We start from the raw sequence: 18550 nt of genomic DNA, 5'->3' as shown, positions 1-18550 counted from the left end.
GCAACAGAGCCAGAAGCCAGATCAGAGCCTCACGTGTGTTTGCTGACAGACCAAGCTCCTTGAAGAGGCAGAGACGTTTCCAGCAGAGAAGATGAGGTCTGTCTGAAACCAGCGCGAAAGGAAGGAAGTTTCTAAACTGTTAAATTCAGCCCCCAGGGGAAGGGGTTTATGATGGGCAGACAAGGGTCCCCTCCACGTGGGGATCCCTGTCTACAATGGTCCCGACTGCTGTGGTCAAGTATGGCCACTGCTCCTACAGCACTGGTGCTTAACTGGGGGGTGAGTTTTGCTTCTCGGGGGATATCTGGTCATATCTGGAGACATCTTTAGTTCTCACGACTGGTTGGTGCTGCTGGCATCTAGTGGGTAGAGGCCAGAAACGCTGCTAAACATCCTCCAATGCACAGAACAGTATCTACAACAACGAAGAATGATCCAGTCCAAATGTCCGTCATCCTGAGTTTGAGAAACCCTGAGCTGGAAAGATGGGGCTCAGCACGGGGCTCTTGGCCAAGTCCTTGTCTGAAATCCCTTCTTCTGAAGTACGTATTGTTCCCATTTTATAGGTAAGAAAGCTGAGGCTCAGAGAGGTGGGGGACAGGATTCTGTCCTGTTGGTCCCCCACAGATCCTGTGGTCTTGGGAGACACAACTGAGCCTCAGAGGAAATGTGTTGGGGACTGTAGGTGAGAAAGAGCAAATTCTGAGAAATCTGGGTCTCGTTCCCGCTCTGTTGTGAACCCATCAAGTGACCTTGGGTAAGTCACTGCCCCCTCTGGTTTTTTTTCCTTCTAGGGTTCCCCCCAGTACTGGCTGACACCTGGCCCTTTGCTACCAAGAGGTGCCCCGGGAGCTGGAACATGGGGAGGGGTAACCCAGAACCCAGGTTCTGACAGGGGGAGCCTGGGGCCTTCTCAGACACCCATGTCTACCTCTGCACAAAGACAAATGCAGAGGGAGAACAGAGCCCCTACTGGGGAAGCCTTGGGGGAAGGGTTCTCCTTGAGCAGAAAGGATCAAACCCCCAGACTGCCCACCCCCGTGGAGCTCCCAGAGCTTAGCCTCCAAAGTGTGACTCTCAGAGTCGAGAGCTAGATTCTCCTCCGATTTGGCTAAACTCTGCCCTTCTCCGGAACATCCCGGCTGGGCTGACAAGTACTCCACAGCGTGGGACAGCTTCCCATTAAGTTCTGGAACCATCTCTGTCTTGAAATGAGATGTATGGCTTACCTGCAGGGGGTGTTTGGGTGTGATTCCAGACAGAGCACAGCAGATGCACCTTAAATAGCCCAGAAGCCGGAAGGGAGACCCCAGCCATAGAAGTAGAAGTAGAAGACAGTTCGCTGGGAGACATTCAGTCACAGGACTGGAAGGGCTCTGGGACCCCAGCACCGCTCAGAAGGCAGGGACAGCGTCCTCAAGACCCTCCGGCTCCACGAAGCTCCCTTGCTGGGCATGTTGGAACCACTGGCCAAAGAGCCGAGGAAAGCTGAGGCAGCCTCAGTTAGAAGGATGTAGCACTTGACTGTTTTATTTCCTCAGCAGAGGGGAGGTGGGGCTCCAGCTCAGCACCACGTGGGCAGCTCCCCTCCCCCTGTTCCCGCCACCACCTTCTCTGCTGCCTCCACTGAGAGCCCACGAGGCAGCGGAATTGCTGGCCTCTGGGATGTCACCCTATGCACCACCTGGGTTGGAGGAAGAAACCCTATACTGGTCAAAGCAGAGTCAGAACCACCAGGCTGGGCACTGCGGGTGGCTGGGTGTCACCCGAGCTTCCTGTGTCCCGCCGAGCCTCAGTGGGTCTTCCCCCGGCCCTCGGAGATGACATCCTCGGGCTGGGCACGCATGTACCACTCCACCCAGGAGCCGTCATAGAGGGGCACATCGGGCTTGCCGCAGAGGTAGGCCCCCAGTGCCACATGACAGGCTGTGACGCCGGAGCCGCACGTGGCCACCAGGGGCTGGGACAGGTCCACCTTCTTGTCCTGGAAGAGGCGGCGGATCTCCTCGGGGCTCTTCTCCAAGCCCTCCTTGGTCATGAACTCCGTGAAGGGGATGTTGATAGTGCCAGGGATGTGGCCGGGTTCGATGCCTGCAGCGGGAGAGCGAGATGCAGGGAACAAATACAAGGGCAGTATGAATGGCCCCTGCAGTACTGAGAGCCTTCCATGCGGCCACGGCGCTAAACCCTCTGTAAGCATCGTCTCATGCAGTCCTCACAGCCAGGAAGCCCGGGCACTGTTTACAGGAATCCCCGTTCTACAGGCGGAGATGCTGACGTTCGCAACTGTCCAAAGTCACGCATCTAGCAGACTGCTGCCTGGAATTTGAACCCAGGCCTCAGCTCCGAACCCAGGGTGGCTACTGTCAGAGGAGGGCTGTCCCCATACCTCGAACCCCACCAAGCAAGGGAACCTCCCTGCCGGACGGATGTGGCAAATTAGAGGCGCGCTTGGCCAGGTCTAAGGCTGTGGAGTGGGGACGATGGGGACGGTGATATTCTCCACTGATTCAGATGGAGCCTGTACACAAGTCAGCTCAGCCACCCTGACAACAGGCCTGCTGGCTGTTTACTGTTAGCTCCCGTTTTACGAATGAGCAAGCCTGCTTGAGGTAAGCGTTAAGCACCCCTGTAAAGAGCCAGAGCCAGGGAAGCACATGTTAATTTTATCACTTCCCGTTTCTTGAGTGCATCCTGTGTGTGCAAACACGGAACTAAGTGCCTTACACACTTGCTCTCATTTGACCCTCACTTCATCCTTTAAGCTCTGTGCTCTGCCCTGACTTTGACATGCAGAAGCTGCAGTTCTGAGATTAGGTGACCTGCCAGACGTCACACAGCCGCTGCGACCTGGGGCAGGGTTCTGAAGCCAGGTCTGGCTCTGGTTCGCTGCCCTATGTTGCTCCACGCCCCCCCCAGCCCCACCCCCACGCAGGGGGCTGAGCTGAAGTGCCCCACAGGTTCAAGGCGGCATCCCTTAGGCTGAACCGTCGTGAACTGCCACCGATGTAGGTGGTGCTTTGTGACCACCTGGAGGGGTGGGATAGGGAGGGTGGGAGGGAGGGAGATGCAAGAGGGAAGAGATATGGGGATATAGGTATACGTATAGCTGATTCACTTTGTTATAAAGCAGAAACTAACACACCATTGTAAAGCAATTATGCTCCAATAAAGATGTTAAAAAATAAAAAATGGTTGGCTATCAGCCGTTTCCTGCAGTTTGACCTTATGTCAACAGCTCTGCAGGGTTGCGTGTAGCAGGGACCTTGTGAATTCACCAGATCTCTCTGGGGTATCGACTCCGTCCAGCTACCGGGTTAGTCTTCAGGATGTGCTGGGAGCATGGTGGCCCTCAGGTCACCCCAAACGGTGCTAGGACAGGGTGAACCCAAGCTACTCTAGAAACAAAACAGAAGCTCCATCCGACCCCAACGCAGGGGAATGGGGGATGCCCTTCAGGGAGAGCTTCCCAGAGGAAACGGCAACATCCTCGCACCCGCCTCGAAGCAGACACGAGACAAACGGCTGGGGGATTACTGGCTGTTCACTGCAGGTAAAGGTACTGGAGTTCAATGCCTGGCTGCTTCCTGAGATCTGGGGCAAGGCAGCCATTCTAAGGTTCCATTTCCCCTTCGGTATGATAAGAGTACCCATCTAAAAAGCTCACACCAAAGGGGCCACTGACCCACCTGCGTTGTGGGGACCCCTCCCCACCTCTGCTCCTTGCCCGGGGAACCCAGCCCATGGGCAGAAGGCCCTGCCCCAACCCAGGTGGGCAGCCACACTCTATTCAGTTTCCGCTCCAACCTGGGGCAGCTACCTCTCTCTCTACTTAGCGCCCCTCTATCCTGCCCTCTGCAAGGCTCTGGTCCCTCTGAGGGCCTTTCACTCTCCACCCCAGACTCCACTTCCCCGGCTTCATCTTCCTCAGAGATGGTCCTACACCCGATCAAGCCCCCTCTCTTTGGGGCTCTTCCTCAACTGGGCCTGCCCACCCCTCCTATTTGGCAGTGACCCCTATATCCATAGTACTGGGGTGGGGCTGTTTGGGTTCTCACACTTATACTGGGCCCCCTGGGTTCCCAACTAGTTTGGGGTGGAGGTGGGACAAGTATTATTGCCCCTACTTTAGAATAACGCCAGTGAGGCGACTAGAAAGCAATTCTCGGCCCCCACCCCACACGGTGGCCTTTAAAGGCAAGGGCGAGGCGAGGGCAGTGCTCAGGGTGCGCCTGACCCCGAACCCCAGGGACCTCCCGGGCCCCTCGCACATCGGGGTTACCTTCTCGGGGCTCGGGCTCGGTGCCCCGGAAGCGGCCAGCGGCGCGGGCGTCCACCACCTGGAAGCGCCGGGATTCGAGGTTCTCCTTGATGTCCTCGTACGTCTTGACGTAGGCGGGGTCCAGCACGGCGTGGAACTCTGAGGGCTCTGGGCGGCTCTTGCCTGCACTCAGCGGGAGGCCCTGGCGCAACCAGTTGCGGAGGCCGCCGTCGAGAAGCGACACGGTGCGGTGGCCGAAGGCGCGGAACATCCACCAGACACGCGGCGCCGAGTAGAGGCCCTGATCGCTGGCGTCGTAGACCACGACGTGGGTAGAAGCGCTCACGCCCAGGCGGCCCGCGTACTCGGCAAAGTGCGCAGCCCTGGGCAGCATGTGGTCGTAGGGCGACGTGCGGTCGCTGCACTGGTCGATGTCAAAGAAGGCGGAGCCCGGGATGTGGCGCTCCTCGAACTCGCGGTGCGCGTCGCGGCCCAGCTTGGGCAGGTACCAGGAGGCGTCGAGCAGCTGCAGGGGCTGCCCGGCCCGCGGGGCCCGGAGCGCTTCGGCCACCCACTGCGCCGACACGAGCGCGCGGAAGAGCTGCTGCGAGGCCATGGCGGCGGCGACACCGGGGCTGCAGGTCTGGCCGACAAGGAGGATGTCAGGAGGGAATCGAGGAAGAGGCCGGCCGGGCCGGGGGTGGGAAACGCCTGTGTCGTTGGGACTGGGGCGGGGCTGTGGCCAGGGCCGGAAGGGGCGGTGGAGCCCAGGGAGGTCAGAGTCCAGGGAATGCGGAAAACCATTGGTGGTGAACCCGGAAGCAGACGTCGGTCACCGGGACCTCCTCTCTGTTTTCCTGCCAAGCCTTGTATATATACACAGAGCAGTGACCTAATGAACGTGACCCCTTGGCGGGGGCCCTCACCGGTGCTTGCTGCAGGGTGGGTAGGGAGAGGGCCCAAGCAGGGGAAGGCCCCACTGGCACTTTAAGGCAAGTAGGGGCAAAGTCCCTCCCTAAGACGTAGCTCAGCTTTGCTTGCAATCAGCCAAGGTCCCTGGTGGAATTCACTCATTCATCAATCATTTATATAAGCAGCCTCAGAGGAATAGCAGCTGGAATTGCCTGAGTCCTCCCTATGTGCCCTTTAATTCTCACACCTTACGCCACTGCAGGACACAGGGTAGGCTCTCAATTATCTGCTGCATGAGTAGCCTCAAGAAGGTTGCTTTTCTCCTCACTGTTTCACAGAGGGGACACTGGAGTTCACAGAAGTGCACTAACTTGACCAAGGTCAACAGCTAAGAAGTAGTGGTGGTGCCAGGCTTCACACCAGGCAGTCCAGCAAGGTCAGATTTTGCCCCTGGAGTTTCCTCTCTGGAAATAGTGACTTAGGGCCTCACTCCCTCCCCGCCCCTCCTCTCCCTTGCGGGCCAGTAGCGCAGAGTACAGCAGTTCACCAGCGCACCATGACAAGTCAACTCACGGCCTTCCAGGGCAGAGGTGCTCCAGAGATGCCCCAAACGTACAAAGCGCCTAGGCAAGCACCTCCCCCCACCCCCCACCCCGCCCACCGTCCGCCCTGTCCAGTAGGTGCCTTTGGGCAGGTAGAGAAAGGTGCCCCTTCAGCCAGGCAGAGGCACAGCCTCACCAGGGCATGGGGCTGGATGAGTGGAGTGCGAGCTGCAGGTCAGCTCCACTCAACCCCCAGCCATGCACCCCCTGTGCAGGGCGCAACCTTGCATTCGTACCGGGCAGCCCTGGCGCCAAGGGGAAGGGGGTGGGTAGAGAACGGAGCGTGTTGCGGAGTGCCCCTGCGGGCCGTATGCTAATGAGCACCACAGCCTTCAGTAGTGACTGTGGGGTTGCCTGTTTCTGAATAAGACCACTGGTGGCTAGAGATATGCCTTGCCCTCGGTCACAGATCTGGTCAGGGACAGCCTCAGGATTTGCAACCAGGTTGCAACTTCTCAGGCTAGACTTCTTCCCCAGCCCCAGGTCAATGACGACCAGGGCCTAAGGAGTCCACGGCGGATTACCTGGTGCCCAGCGCCCTCCTGCAGTCTCGCTGCAGCCTGGCTTTTGGGAACCATGTTTTCCACGTGGCCAGGCCCTATGCTGGACACTAAGAAACTCTTGACTTTGTCCGGCCCTGGGAGTTAAGGCAGCCACAGGCCTGCTCAAGAGACAACATAATTGCAGAATTTCTGGAATTCAGTGGGAGCACAGGGGGGCCGCTAGCTCAGCCTGGGGTGGGAAGGCGGGGGAAGGTGGGAGGAGGGGAAGTCCAAACTGATTTGCTGCAGTCAAACTGGAAACCACAGTTTGACCTTCAGGGTGAGGCTGCCGAAGAGGCTTTGGCTAAGGGGCGATCTCAGTGCAGTGCCTGTGGATTCCGCCGCAGCTAGATAATTTTGGGGGATACAGCGGGCCCCTACTTGAAGACCCCATTGTGAACCACAGCGGCCCCTGCCCCCTCCCCATTCTTGGGGCTCCTTGCTGTTTTCCCCGAGGATCCATTTAGAGTGGAAAGAACCCTGATTTTGGAGCCAGAGCCCCTCCAAATCAGTGCAAATCCACTCCCCTGCTTAACTAGGAGTGTGAAAGCGGGCATGTGAGGGTCCTTGCGCCATTTCCATTTCTTATAGTGGAGCTTCCAACCTTCACCTCTTACAGTGAGGGTTAAATAATGAACGTTGAGGCGCCACCATAATGCCCTGCATATGGCTGGTTTTAATCATCATTAAAAACAGCTTCGGGCTTCCCTGGTGGCGCAGTGGTTGAGGGTCCGCCTGCCGATGCAGGGGACACGGGTTCGTGCCCCGGTCCGGGAAGATCCCACATGCTGCGGAGCGGCTGGGCCCGTGAGCCATGGCCGCTGAGCCTGCGCGTCCCGAGCCTGTGCTCCGCAATGGGAGAGGCCACGACAGTGAGAGGCCCGTGTACCGCAAAAAAAAAATCCCATTATTTCTTCAAAGTTACTTCATAGGTGGCTCATCCTGCCACACAGACACACAGACACACACACACACACACACACACACACACACACACACACACACACACACACACACACACACACACACACACACACACACACACACTGCCCCCTATGCTGGATTGGCAGTTCTCAGAAAGGACCGTGGGAGGTAGAGGAGGTTCCGGAAGAGCAGGCTGTGTGTGTCACTGAAGGGTGTGGACCAGGTCCCCAGGCCCTGCTCCGGGAGTCGAGGACCCCAAGACAAGCAGGACAGCCCCAGGCCCGTCTCCAGAGTGTACACAACTGTGCTAGGGGAAGGGTGAGTCCCAGGCTGCCATCTGGGGTGGGCCCTGGAATAAGAGGGCTCCAGTCAGACTGGGCATTCTGCAAGGCCTTCCCCAGTCTCGCCCTTCCTGGCACCCTCTCTCCCTTCACTGCAAAGCACAGAGCTCAGAGGACTCCCTGGGTAAATGCTTATCAAAGTATGAATGTTTGCAACTTTCGGTGAGAATATAATTGTTTCAGAATAAAAAGCATTTTTTAAAGGGGGATGAGAAGAGCATTCCAGGCATGTATAACAGCATATGTAAGAGCTGAGTAGGGGCAGTGGTGTCCCCGCCAGCTCGCAAGAACCAGTTGTTAGATTTGCAGGAATTAGGCCAACTGGCTGTTAAACACAGCCACCGTTAAAAATTAAATTATGTACATTCACAATGAAATAGGTTAAATTAAGGACAAAGGCAGTGTTTTAAAAGTACGTGGCTTCAGGGATGAGCAAGGTAAACAAAAGTAGCCCCTGCCGGGTGGGTTTCCCATCGGGTTTAACAAGCAGCCTGACCTCACCGCCACCGCGGGCCGCTAGGCAACTCGCTGGGCCTCTCTCTCTGGTCTTTAAATAAGTTTCTGGCCTACTCCGCAGGCTTGTTGTGGGAAGTAAGCGACACCCGTGGGAGTACCCAGTAAAGTGCCTCGCCAAGCAGGCCTTGACAAATGTTAGCTCCGTTTCACTCTAGCAAGTTCTTTGCCAGTTTGTCCTCCTGGAGCCTCTGGGTCAGCTGGCCTCCCTGGCTTCTCCGTCAGGCTTTATTAGTCCTCCTCCCTCCTACCCTCTCCGCTAGCACCAGGTGATCCCGGCCCCCCCCCGTCCCCCTCCCCCTGCCACTCACCCCGACCCCACCCTGCGGGCCGCCCCCAGCTGCCGCGGACAGCCGTCGTTAGAGTGAAGCCAGGGGCGTGCCTTCCCTCCGAGACTGCGGCCCCCTGCTCCGCTCAGGCCCCGCGGGGGAGCCCTGAGCCGCGCACCCGGACGATCGACCTCCCCCTAAAGAAAGGCAAGCGCAGCGCCGCAGCAGTTACCCCAGTCTCGGGCTCCCGGCTTCCGGGTTCGGCCATGGCCCAGCGCAGAGGGCCCCCTCCCCGCGCTCTCAGCTGTCCCCCGCTCCCGCCACCAACCTGCGGCCGGCCAAAGGGAGGAGACTCCGGCACAGCCCACCCCGAGGCCACTCGGAACCCTCAGCTGCCGGCGCCTTCCACTGGCCAGGCCGTGGGGGGGGGGGTGCCCGCGCCGCCCAGCCCCGCTCCGCACCGCCCCCGCGCCGCCCGGCGCCCCCGGCGCATCCTCGGGGGTCCGAGAGGCGGCACGAGCCCGGGGGGTGGCCGGGGGCGGGCGCGGCGCGGCGTCGGGGGCGCGGGGCAGGGAGGGCGGCGCGCGATCCACCCCCAGGCGGCGGCGCGATGGTGTGGGCCGGCCGGGGAGTTGCGGGCTCAGGGTTTGAACCTGCCAACTTCTCCAGCCCGCAGGGGTGAGCGCCGGGGCGGCGGCAAGGGCGAGTGAGTGCGGCGGCGTGGGGCGGAGGCAGGCGCCCGGGCCGCTCGGGATTGGGCCGCCGACCGGACCACCTGCCACCCAGGGGAGGGTCCCGGTGGCGAGAGCGGGGTGGGGTGCCCCGGGAACCCTGGACCCAACTGGGGCAGAGGGCACTGGACCGGGCCGGACTCAGGCATTCAGGAGGCGGGCGAGCCCAGGTTGCTGAGAGGCCGCAGGAAGGTTTGCTAGACGAGAGGCGGGGGCGAGGGCGAGGGCGTGTGCGAACCCTTCCCCATGCGCCCACTCCCCTACCCTACCAGGAAAGGAGGCTCTAAGCCCAAGATGCCTTCTTCCCCCATCTTGGACATCTTTTCGCCGCACTCTCTGGCAGGATCCTGAGGGCGAGTATTGTAGCTTCTGGGGCCAGACACCCTCCCCGCCAACTCGTCCATCTGGAGCCCGCTTGCCCCAGCCCCTTCTGCGCGGGAGGGGTAGCAGAGAGCGGCGGAAGCAGGCTTTCCTTAGGGAATCTGCAAACCTAACCCCACTGCCTGATTGCTGTAAACACGACACCCGTGGGGGAGTGCAGTGGGCAAAAAGCTCCTCCTCCCAGGCCCCACCCCACTGAACCCACAGTCCTCATTGCCGGTCTCTTTCCTGGTTCCCACCCGCGCCAGGTGATACGGAGAGCTGAAACCATGGTTCAGCAGGTGCTGTACCGGGCGCTGGTCTCCACCAAGTGGCTGGCGGAGTCCGTCCGGGCTGGCAGGCTGGGCCCTGGCCTTCGAGTGCTGGACGCCTCCTGGTACTCGCCGGGCACCCGCGAGGCCCGCAAGGAATACCTAGAGCGCCATGTGCCCGGCGCCTCCTTCTTTGACATAGAGGAGTGCCGGGACAGAGCGTCGCCCTACGAGATGATGCTGCCCAGCAAGGCGGGCTTCGCCGACTACGTGGGCAGCCTGGGCATCAGCAACGACACGCACGTGGTGGTGTACGATGGTGACGACTTGGGCAGCTTCTATGCGCCGCGGGTCTGGTGGATGTTCCGCGTGTTTGGCCACCGCACCGTATCCGTGCTCAATGGTGGCTTCCGGAACTGGCTGAAGGAGGGCCACCCGGTGACATCTGAGCCCTCACGCCCAGAGCCAGCTGTCTTCAAAGCCACACTGGACCGCTCCCTGCTCAAGACCTACGAGCAGGTGCTGGAGAACCTCGAATCGAAGAGGTTCCAGCTGGTGGATTCACGGGCCCAAGGGCGGTACCTGGGCACGCAGCCGGAGCCAGATGCAGTAGGTAGGTGTCCCCGTGGTGGGGATGGTCCCTGGGGAGCAATGCCCAATGGAGAGATGGGAAGTAGGATGTCTGAGACCCTCTCCAGGTTTTGCCCTCAGTACCCCCATGCGGGCCTCAGTCTTTCCATATGTAAAATGAGAGGGTAGAGCCCAACCTAAAGGCTTTTCAAGCTCTGATGCATGAGGACGTACACATGTGTTGCCATAGCCACATGCTAAGGCGCGACCTAGCATCTGTGTGGAGTGGCATCAGCAGAGGTGACTGATGACACATCCACCCACATCCATGCCCAGGCGCTAGCTCCACCACATGCCCAAAAGTGTCCGTGAGCCACACATGCGTCGCTGAACAGAAGCTTCCTCAGGACCTCTCTAGTTCTTCAGAAATTCTTAGAGACATGAACAATGCTTTTCCCCAGCACCCCATCCCTCCCTCCAGCTCTCCTGGACCCCCTGACCTTCCTTAAGTTACTTGCTCAGTTAAGTGGCAGTGTTAGGATTTGAACCCAGTGCTGCCTAGTTTCAAACCAGTGCTCTAAACCAGGATGCACCATCATTCTGTCCACTCCCCACCTCCCAGGGCCAGCGGGGAGCCCTTCCGCTAGGCATCTTTAGGGAGATGGCTCATGAGTTCTCTCCTTTGGACAAAGGGTGTGTGTGTGGTGGGGGGAGGGTTCTACACTGCTGGAGGTGGGGGGAGTCTCAGGAGAGGAAATGCTGAGTTCTAGCTAGAAACTCCTAACAGAGAGGACCACAGAAGTCTTGCCATCACCCCTTCTGGGCGCCCTCCAGCCCCTGCCTGGACACCGCTGGTGGCCAGGACCTCACGGCTCTCAGGGCCTCTCGGGGCCCAGGCTGGCTGAGCCCTCAGGATGGCAGGAGGGGGCTGCGGCTCTGTCCTCAGTCAGGGCGCCTCTGTGGAATCCAACTGCTGTGCAACGTTTGGACTAACTTGTTGAAAAATCCCTTCCTTTCTGCGCCTCTGAGGAGAGAGCGCTGTGAAAGCTGCGTCCAACACTCTTAGAGCTGGAGGGCCTGAAAGGTCACCTCATCAGTCAGAAGAGAGGCTGTGGTGCACAGAGGAAGGAGGAGGTCAAGCTCACTTGGGTAGTTAGTGGAAAGCGCGGGGCTCTGCCCTTCCCATCGTGGCTTTCTCCGAGCCCCGTGTTCTTCCTGCCCAGCTTGCTCTCTGAAGTTCTGGAGTTGAAGATTCAAGTTTGTTTAGCACCTTCCAGAGACTCCTGGCACAGAGCCCCTGCAGCCTCCTCCTGGCCTTGGTTCAAGGCACCTTCACTCCTTGGGACTTAAGCTGCCGCTGGAGGGAGGAGAGGTGGAATTGTTTCTCTAGCTGCTCGCCATCTTGCTCTGAAGCAGACAGAATAAGTAAAGGGAGAGTTTAGATATGCCAGATCCCATCTCCTTACTCCCATTTTAGAGATGAGGAAGCTGAGGCTCAGAGAGGGGAAAAGCCTGCGGCTGCAGGTAAGACCTCCTGAAAGCCCCGAATTCTAAAGTCCCTCCCCCTCTCCGTGGCCCGCTTCCTCCCTCCTCCAGTTCCCATCTGGAGACCAGGGAGCATGGACCCCAGTTTAAGCCCTGCTCCTCCTCTGCGCTGGGACCTCAATCAGCTAATTGCTTGGCCTCCTTGGGTTCCCTTATAAAATGAAAAGAGTAATGCCAGCCCTACCTACCTGGCTGTGTATTTATTAAATGCAGCAGTGGCTGGAAAGGTATTTTGAGAAGGATGAGGACCTGCGCAAAGGCCGGGCTGCTTGGAAAACCTCCCGTACAAGACATTTGGGGAATATTAGGGCCCGTGAGGCTCTGCTGAGTTCACAGTCCCCTGCTTGTGGCGGGATCACAGAGGCACCCCGTGGGCTCAACTGTCCAGATGTAACATCCAGGGAAGTGTGGGTGTCCCTGGAAGGAAAGACCCCCAAGAGGAGCTGGAAACAGGGCCTTAGAAACCCGACAGCCACTTCCTGCCGGTTTCAGGCGAGTAACTTCCCCTCTGGCCTCAGTTTTGTGCCCCCAGTGCCTTCAGTCCTGTTCGTAAGGGGCAAAAGGTGAGAGTCAGACAGACCTGAGTTTACATCCTGGTGTGGCCTCGGGCAGTTCCCTCCACCTCTGAACCCTCCTCCTAATGAAAGGGACACCACTTACCTTGTAGGAGCCTTGGGGAAAGGGAGGGAACAGAGGTGGGAGTTGATCCAGCTCAGTGTCTTTATAAACTTATTCTCTTTTCCTCCCCACCGCCCACCCCAGGTGGGGGGTCCATGAGGGTGAAGAGGGAGGGTATTGACCCCCTAATGCGTACTATTATTTGCAGGACACTTTATATACGTTCTCCCCCGGGTACCTACAGCAGCCCGACAGGGGAGGCAGGCGGGGGTTCAAAGTGGTCCCACTTTGCAGGTGGGGAAAGGGAGCAGAAACTTCTCTGTCCAGACACAGAGGCCAAGACTTGACCCCAGTCGCAAGATCAAAGTGGTGTTATTTCCCAAGGCCACTGCTGTGTAAGCAAACACGGGGATGGGGTTGGAGGGTGGCGGGGAAAGGTCATAGCTTCCAGGTGTTGCTTCATGTTGCATCATGGGGTTGTATGGCTCCTGCCTGTGTCTCCTCCCAGGGATGGGGACTGGGGTGGGGGTCAGGGAGAGTGCTGAGCAGCTTCCCAGCCGCCAGGGTTGGGGGCTGCCCACTGGGGCTGCCTGCACTGGGTTCCTTAGTGTCTTTAGGACGAAAGCAAGAAAGAGCTACACAGGTTTTCCTGACCTTGAAAACCCATACCTGTCAGTGACCCGAGGGATGCTAGTTCACCAACTAGACCAGCATCTCCTTGCCCAAAGCTTGAACATCAAGTCCCAGACCTCTGAGCAGGCATCAGGAGAGGTCATCTCAGCCATTCCCCTGCTTCAGCCACTCTTTCCAGGAAGGCTCAGACTTTGGGGTTGGGCACACCTGACTGCACATCACACCTGTGCTGTGTGTCATGGGGCAAGTTACCTCACCTCTCTGGGCCTGGACCCCCCATTCGTGCCAGGAGGCTCGTCTCTCTCCCCAGCTCAGTGAGGATTGAGGAAGACAAAGTTCTTGAGCTAGCCCACTGTCTGGTGCCCGAGGTTTTGAGCGTGGTGGCACGCCTGCTGGGGCCAGGGAGAGCCACAAGCCTGCAGCTGAAGGTGGACTTGGAACAGCAGCAGGAGCCCTTGTCCCTGGGCGCCAAGCGCCTTTCCCCTCGTTGGCTGTTGGCTGTTCTCCGAGGTTCTCTGGCCAAGTTCATCTCAGCCCTTCCCCCATGAAGGCGGCCAGTTCCTGCTCATTTAAATTCCTCAGACAGGTCCTGAGCCTTCCCTGGCAGAAAGGGAAGGCTCCCACCTCCCGATGCTGGCCCAGTGTGGGGGCTGGAGTCTGTAGAACGCCCTGCCCCCAACTTCTTTACTCAGAGTGGTGCCTTTTATTAATTAGAAGAAAACAATAAAACTGTTTCATCAGGGATGGGTGGAAAGAAACAAAACAGCGTTCAGGACTCAGCGAACACTTGTGCTCTTCAATGCACTTAAATCCAGCCCATGGCCTGGGTACTGAAACTTTTTCTTTTTGTGGTGGGATTTCAGTTCCCCGACCAAGGGTTGACCTGGGCCCCAGCAGTGAAAGCATGGAATCCTAATCACTAGGCCACCAGGGAACTCCTTGAAATATTTTAAAGTTGGGTTTCTTGGAAAAGAACACCTTTGAAGCCAACAGACCAGTTGCCCTTCATTGGTAGGGTCAGTACACACACATCTGATCTTAGATCAAAGTTTCCTGACAAAAAGTGAAATCACAACAGGAAGAAATCACTATAATTTTATAAGTCAGGGGACTTCCCTGGTGGCGCAGTGGTTAAAAATCTGCCTGCCAATGCAGGGGACATGGGTTCGAGCCCTGGTCCAGGAAGATCCCACATGCTGCGGAGCAACTAAGCCCGTGCGCCACAACTACTGAGCCTGTGCTCTAGAGCCTGCGAGCCACAACTACTGACCCTGCGTGCCACAACTGCTGAAGCCCGCACGCCTAGAGCCCATACTCTGCAACAAAGGGAAGCCACTGCAATGAGAAGCCCGCTCATCGCAACGAAGAGTAGCCCCGCTTGCCACAACTAGAGAAAGCCCGCGCGCAGCAACAAAGACCCAACGCAGGCAAAAAAAAGGAAAAAGTTAAAAAAAAAAAAAAGGGAAATCCTTTTAAAAAAAAATTTATAAGTCAGGACATCTAGTCAATCAAAGGAGCGCTTGATTCGCGCCAGCACATTTTGAATCGTCTTTGGCCTCGGGGTGAGGAGAATGGGACTTTGCTGGCATGATTGCTCACCTCCTGGGTGCCCACGGTCATTAGGGGTTTTCATCTGCAGAAGCTGACTTCCCAACAAGCCTGTGAGGAAGGTGGAGTTATCTCCCCATTTCAAAGGTGGGGAACCGAGGCTCAGACGTGCAGGACATGCCTGGCTGCACGCTGGTGCCCTGATTACCCCCGGTCAGGTCCTTTCCCTCCCACTGCTGCCCAGTCTGGTCCTGCCCTGCCCCACAGTCTGGGTTAAGTGGGGAATTTTGGAGGAAGGGGAGCCCAAAGAGACACCCCAACCTTCCTCGGGCCCCCCTCCCAGTGCCCAGTCTGCCAGGGTGTAGGGCGCTTGGGGACAAGGAGTGACCTAGGCCTTGGGTCTGCACGTAGCACCAGCTCTGGCCATGGCCCAGCCCCATTTGCCCCACATGCTGGCTATTCTGAAGGCAGATTTGGCAGGGGGCCTTCCTGGGTGCAGAGTAGGTTCTGGAATGGACCCTGGAGCTAGCCTAGCCCCCATTCTGCTTCCGTCAAAGCCTCTCAGGGCTGCTAGGAAGGTCCTGAAGGGACCACACTGCCCCCATTCTCACCTGTCCCCCGTCGTAGGTGGGGAAGTGGTAGAGAAGCAGCAGCATCTGAGGGTGGCTCGGCCAGCTGTAGTAAGTCTGTGCTTTACCCTATACAACAGCCCTTACACACGCAAACACTCATTCCCACTTTACCCACGGGGACACTGAGGCTCAGAGAGGTTATGTGACTTGCTTGAGGTCACCTTGCCAGTAAGTGGCAGAGCTGGGATTTGAACTTACGTCTAAAACCAAGTCACAGGCTCTTTCCACACTGTGTGCTTGACAGGAAAACCACGGGCCTCGGTGTAATCCTGGATCTGCCTTTGCCTCTCTGTGGCCTCAGGCTAGCCTTTCCATTTTGCCAAGCCTCGGTGTACTCATCTGTAAAATGGCGTGACATTATATTTAGTGAATTATGTGGTTATGTGTTTAACCTCTATCTTCCTTGCTAGACTAACCTCCCTGAGAGCCTGGGCTGTGTCTCCCCTTCACCACCGTGTTCTCAGCAATAGCCCATAGCATTTGCAGTCATCATCCCATTTGCTGTTCTCCACAACCCTATGAGATAGGTACGTACCACTGAGCCCATTTTACAGAAGAGAAAACTGAGGGTCAGAGAAGTGAAGCAATTTGCCCAAGGTAAAGGTTAGTAGATGGTAGAGCCAGGACTCCTCCCTGTCCTCTCAAGCAGGTAGAACATTCCTGCTTCAAGGCAGATTTTGGTGTGGGGGGGTGGTGTCATGAGCACTGGATGTAGGTAGCGCTGGAATAAATTGAGCTCTGAGAAGGGCAAAGATGTTATTTTTATTTGCAAAGCTCCCTCTCCTTATAGCCACGGTTGATTGTGACCTCCAGGCCCCACTTACCCCCATCCACTGTGTCGCTCCTAACCCTGTCCTTCCCTTTGTCCTCTACCCCTGCCCAGGACTGGACTCGGGCCACATCCGAGGCTCAGTCAACATGCCCTTCATGGACTTCCTGATGGAGGATGGCTTCGAGAAGAGCCCGGAGGAGCTCCGTGCCATGTTCGAGGCCAAGAAGGTGGACCTCGCAAAGCCCATCATCGCCACATGCCGAAAGGGTGTCACTGCCTGCCACATCGCCCTGGCCGCCTACCTCTGCGGCAAGCCCGATGTGGCCATCTATGACGGCTCCTGGTTCGAGTGGTTCCACCGGGCCCCCCCGGAGACCCGGGTGTCCCAGGGGAAAGGCGGGAAGGCGTGAGCAGTGGCCTCTCCTACCCTCGCCCACAACTCCTGCCAGTGGAGTGACCCCAGCGTGGCCTGCAGCTGGTCCATGCCTCATCGGCTAAGGAGATGAACAAGTTTTTAGAGTTAATGGGTAGAGCGCTCCTTTTCCCAACAACACTGGAATAAAACTGGCCTTTTCCGAGTAGCTGTGTGAGCCCGTTTCTCCTTTGGTTCCGTCCTTACCCCATGTTTCCTTCTCCTTCAGATTCCTTAGAATCCACCGAGGAAGGGAACCTCCACACCCACCCACACGCTGGGGACACTGCTTTATTACTTAGTTTTGGCAAAGGAAGCCGCCTGTTGCTGCCTGTCAGATGGAGCACGCTGGGACCTTTCCTGGAAGGGGTACCAGGAAGCCAGACAGAGTGAAACCTAGGTTAGCCGGTGCACCATCCCTTCCTGCTGTGGGTCCAGCCCTCTAGGAGGAGGGGGTGGGAGGGGAGACAGCTGGTCTTCACCTGAAATGAGTGTTCAAAGAGGTGTCCCACAGGCCCTGGGGCCTTTCAGAAGAGGCGATGCTCAGAGGCAACTCAGTGTTCACTGCAGCACTATTTACAATAGCCAAGACACGGAAGCAGCCTAAATGTCCATCAGCAGAGGAAAGGATAAAGAAGCTGTGGTGCATGTATACAATGGAATATTACTCAGCCATAGAAAAGCATGAAATAATGCCATTTGCCGCAACATGGATGACCTGGAATTTATCATACTAAGTGAAGTAAGTCAGACAAAGACAAATATCATATATCACTTATATATGGAATCTAAAATACGATACAAATGAACTTATTTACAAAATAGATACAGACTCACAGTTTTCGAAAACAAATTTACGGTTACCAGAGGGGGAAGGTGGCGGGGGGGATAATTTAGGAGTTTGAGATTAACATATACACACTACTATGTATAAAATAGATAATCAACAAGGACCTACTGTATAGCCCAGGGAACTCTACTCAACATTCTGTAATAACCTATATGGGAAAAGAATCTGAAAAAGAATGGATATATGTATATGCGTAACTGAATCACTTTGCTGTACACCTGAAACTAACACAACATTGTAAATCAACTATACCCCAAAATAAAATAAAAATTCAATTTTAAAAAAAGACACGACATTGTAAATCAACTTATGCCAATAAAATTTTTAAAAAAAGAAAAAGAAATAGGCCAAAGGAAGGTGGTCTCCACCTTGGATGCCCTTCCTGGATCAGAATAAGACCCTTTGGGGAGCGATGGGGGGAGGGGCTGGAGAAGCAGCATCAGCCCCTGGGAGGAGGTCTTTGAGCTCTGGCAGCGGGAATCAGGAAGCTACAGGGAAGCAAGTAACCTGGTAGACTGGGACCTATGTGACTGCATTTGGAGTTTCCCGGAAACAGGCTGTCTAAACCCTCCTTTGGGGCTTCAAGATGATTCCAGGCCCCACCTAATGGGGATTCTCTGATCCCAGCTGTCCAGTCTTCCTGGGTTAAGTTTGGACAAGAGGAGTAGGGCCAGGGACCGAGGTTGTCAGTGATGGACCCCAGCCCCTAACCCAGCGTTGGGGCAATCAGATGCTCTGTTACTGCTGCGGGTGTTGGGTTAGGGGCAGGGGGCTGAGGGCCCATGGGGTCTGCAGTGGAAGAGGGCTAGGGCAGTCTGGAACCCTCTTGCCTCCATGCCATCCTTCTCCTACCAGCTTTAGGTCCGTTATTGGAGCCTTTAGGGGCCAAAGAGCCAATCTCAGGGGATGAAGACTCTCCCCCCACCCCTTCCTCCTTCTCCAGTCCCAGAGCTCATTCCATCAACATGTTTACTGAGCACCTACTGTGAGGTGGGCACTGGTCCAGGTGCTGGTGACATGGCAGTGAACACAATCTCCCTCCTCATGTGTGCTTCACATCCCACCTGGGGGAAAGAACAAATGTACATATATATATATATGGTATAAGATGGTGACACAAGTGCTGTGGGAAAAAAGAGTAATAAAGGGAATGGGGAGTGTGGGGTGGGCTACGATTTATTTTTTTAAAGGGTGGTCTGGGAAGGTGAGCAGAGTCCCAAAGGAGGTTGGAAAAGTAAGCCAC

At 56.8% G+C, this 18550-nt stretch overlaps 2 protein-coding genes across 5 annotated transcripts; one reads left to right on the top strand and one right to left on the bottom strand.

Annotated features, from left to right (window-relative positions):
- Positions 1–1452: 1452 nt before the first annotated feature.
- On the bottom strand, positions 1453–8960 carry MPST (mercaptopyruvate sulfurtransferase). Of its 2 annotated transcripts, none has more exons than XM_060025597.2 (3): positions 8597–8711; positions 4283–4904; positions 1453–2091 (listed from the first exon to the last, which is right to left on the bottom strand). In XM_060025597.2, exons 1-3 carry the CDS (start codon positions 8630–8632, stop codon positions 1793–1795), a joined length of 957 nt encoding a protein of 318 aa, XP_059881580.1. In that variant the 5' UTR covers positions 8633–8711; the 3' UTR covers positions 1453–1792. The 2 variants fall into 2 exon arrangements, with proteins under 2 accessions (XP_059881580.1, XP_059881581.1); XM_060025598.1 differs by having other exon boundaries at positions 1457–2091; positions 8693–8960.
- TST (thiosulfate sulfurtransferase) lies at positions 8434–17561 on the top strand. 3 transcript variants are annotated; one of them, XM_060025600.1, is made up of 3 exons: positions 8434–8571; positions 9725–10340; positions 16157–17561. In XM_060025600.1, the coding sequence occupies exons 2-3, from the start codon at positions 9746–9748 to the stop codon at positions 16453–16455; spliced, it is 894 nt and encodes a 297-aa protein (XP_059881583.1). In that variant the 5' UTR covers positions 8434–8571; positions 9725–9745; the 3' UTR covers positions 16456–17561. The 3 variants fall into 3 exon arrangements, with proteins under 3 accessions (XP_059881583.1, XP_059881585.1, XP_059881582.1); XM_060025602.1 differs by lacking the exon at positions 8434–8571 and adding an exon at positions 9036–9070; XM_060025599.1 differs by lacking the exon at positions 8434–8571 and adding an exon at positions 9083–9287.
- The last annotated feature ends 989 nt before the right edge of the window (positions 17562–18550 follow it).

Source organism: Delphinus delphis, chromosome 11 (assembly GCF_949987515.2).
Source record: "Delphinus delphis chromosome 11, mDelDel1.2, whole genome shotgun sequence".
In the NCBI taxonomy this organism is placed as follows: Eukaryota; Metazoa; Chordata; class Mammalia; order Artiodactyla; family Delphinidae; genus Delphinus; species Delphinus delphis.
Note: the sequence above shows the minus strand (reverse complement) of the source record. Positions and strands in the feature narration are given on the sequence as shown.